Source organism: Penaeus monodon, chromosome 43 (genome assembly GCF_015228065.2).
Source record: "Penaeus monodon isolate SGIC_2016 chromosome 43, NSTDA_Pmon_1, whole genome shotgun sequence".
NCBI lineage: Eukaryota > Metazoa > Arthropoda > Malacostraca > Decapoda > Penaeidae > Penaeus > Penaeus monodon.
The window spans coordinates 5,396,493-5,397,550 of record NC_051428.1 but is presented as its reverse complement, the minus strand read 5'-3'; the positions used below and the strand labels follow the sequence as shown (position 1 = coordinate 5,397,550).

The 1,058-nt window shown below is 47.8% G+C and overlaps 1 protein-coding gene across 2 annotated transcripts in view; it reads right to left on the bottom strand.

The window, feature by feature from the left end:
- Nucleotides 1-381, bottom strand: part of LOC119568356 (protein bric-a-brac 2-like) — a 19,342-nt gene extending 18,961 nt beyond the window's left edge. Inside the window, exon 1 of one of the 2 annotated variants that reach the window (XM_037916816.1) lies at nt 1-381. This exon is cut by the window's left edge and continues 382 nt beyond it. In XM_037916816.1, coding sequence (XP_037772744.1) covers nt 1-15 — 15 coding nt within the window. In that variant the 5' untranslated portion in view covers nt 16-381. The other variant, XM_037916817.1, reaches the window with a different exon arrangement.
- Between the last annotated feature and the right edge of the window lie 677 nt (nt 382-1,058).

Below are 1,058 nucleotides of genomic sequence, written 5' to 3'. Positions count from 1 at the left end.
GCTGCGTCCTACCATCGCGCCCCCAGGTGCTCCGCGCGCGCCACACCAACTTTAGTAAGCCACTCGCGCCAAATGCGGAATTTAGACATTAATGCCCCGGGATGACAAAAGTTCTTTTTTTCTCTCCCTCTCTCTTTCACTCTCGACAAGGCATAACGAAAGGGCTTTACCGACAACCTCAGAGAAATAAGATCGAGGCAACGACGGCGATACAAAGCGAGCCGGGGAGAAATCCGAACGGCAACTCGCCAAAACGGAAAAAAGGAAGAAGAAGGAGGGGAAAAAAAAAGAGTGCGTGTGCGAGCGAGTCGAGTGTGCGTTTTGAGTGCGCGCGCTGAGGAAATGCCCCCGCACCACGACCTCGAGCGACTCGTCCTCGCCGACCCTGAGCCAACACTAACCCGCCGCCAATCCAACTCTGGTCTCGGGACTCGATCGCGTCGCCGACCAATCATCTCGCCGTCCGATCATCGATTCCCCGGCCTCTCGTCCAATCACAGGCCGAGGGGCGAGATCGATCAGTTCGCCGTGCGCCGAGCTCTGCGATTGATCGTTCCAGACTCGCGATCAATACTGGAAACTCCCCCCCCCCCGCCCCCCCAGTCCCGCTTTGATATCTAATTTCAATATATGATCAATAACACGATATTTCAATATCCATAACTTGAAATGATTGCCAATGTTTACACGAAATCATATAATTTATCTCAGATTGAGATGCTCTATCGGCTCGTGCGTACACAAGCACGGTCTCTCACACACACGCACGCACGCACACACACATACACAAACATACAAACATACACAAGTGTTTAGTGTTAGGACATGCTCATAAAATGTTTATTGTCACGCGTCGAATCAAGAGGAAAGAAAAACTGATACCCGAAGATGAAATCAAAATGAATGTTATTGATGTATTAAAAAAAGAACTAATAAAATTTAAAAATATAAGGAAGTATCAGTAGCAACGGTATTTGTGGTGACGTGGCAACAGTAATCAAGTGCATTTTATATCCAGAGAAATTACGATGCAGTAAATTAATGGGTCATTTCATAGA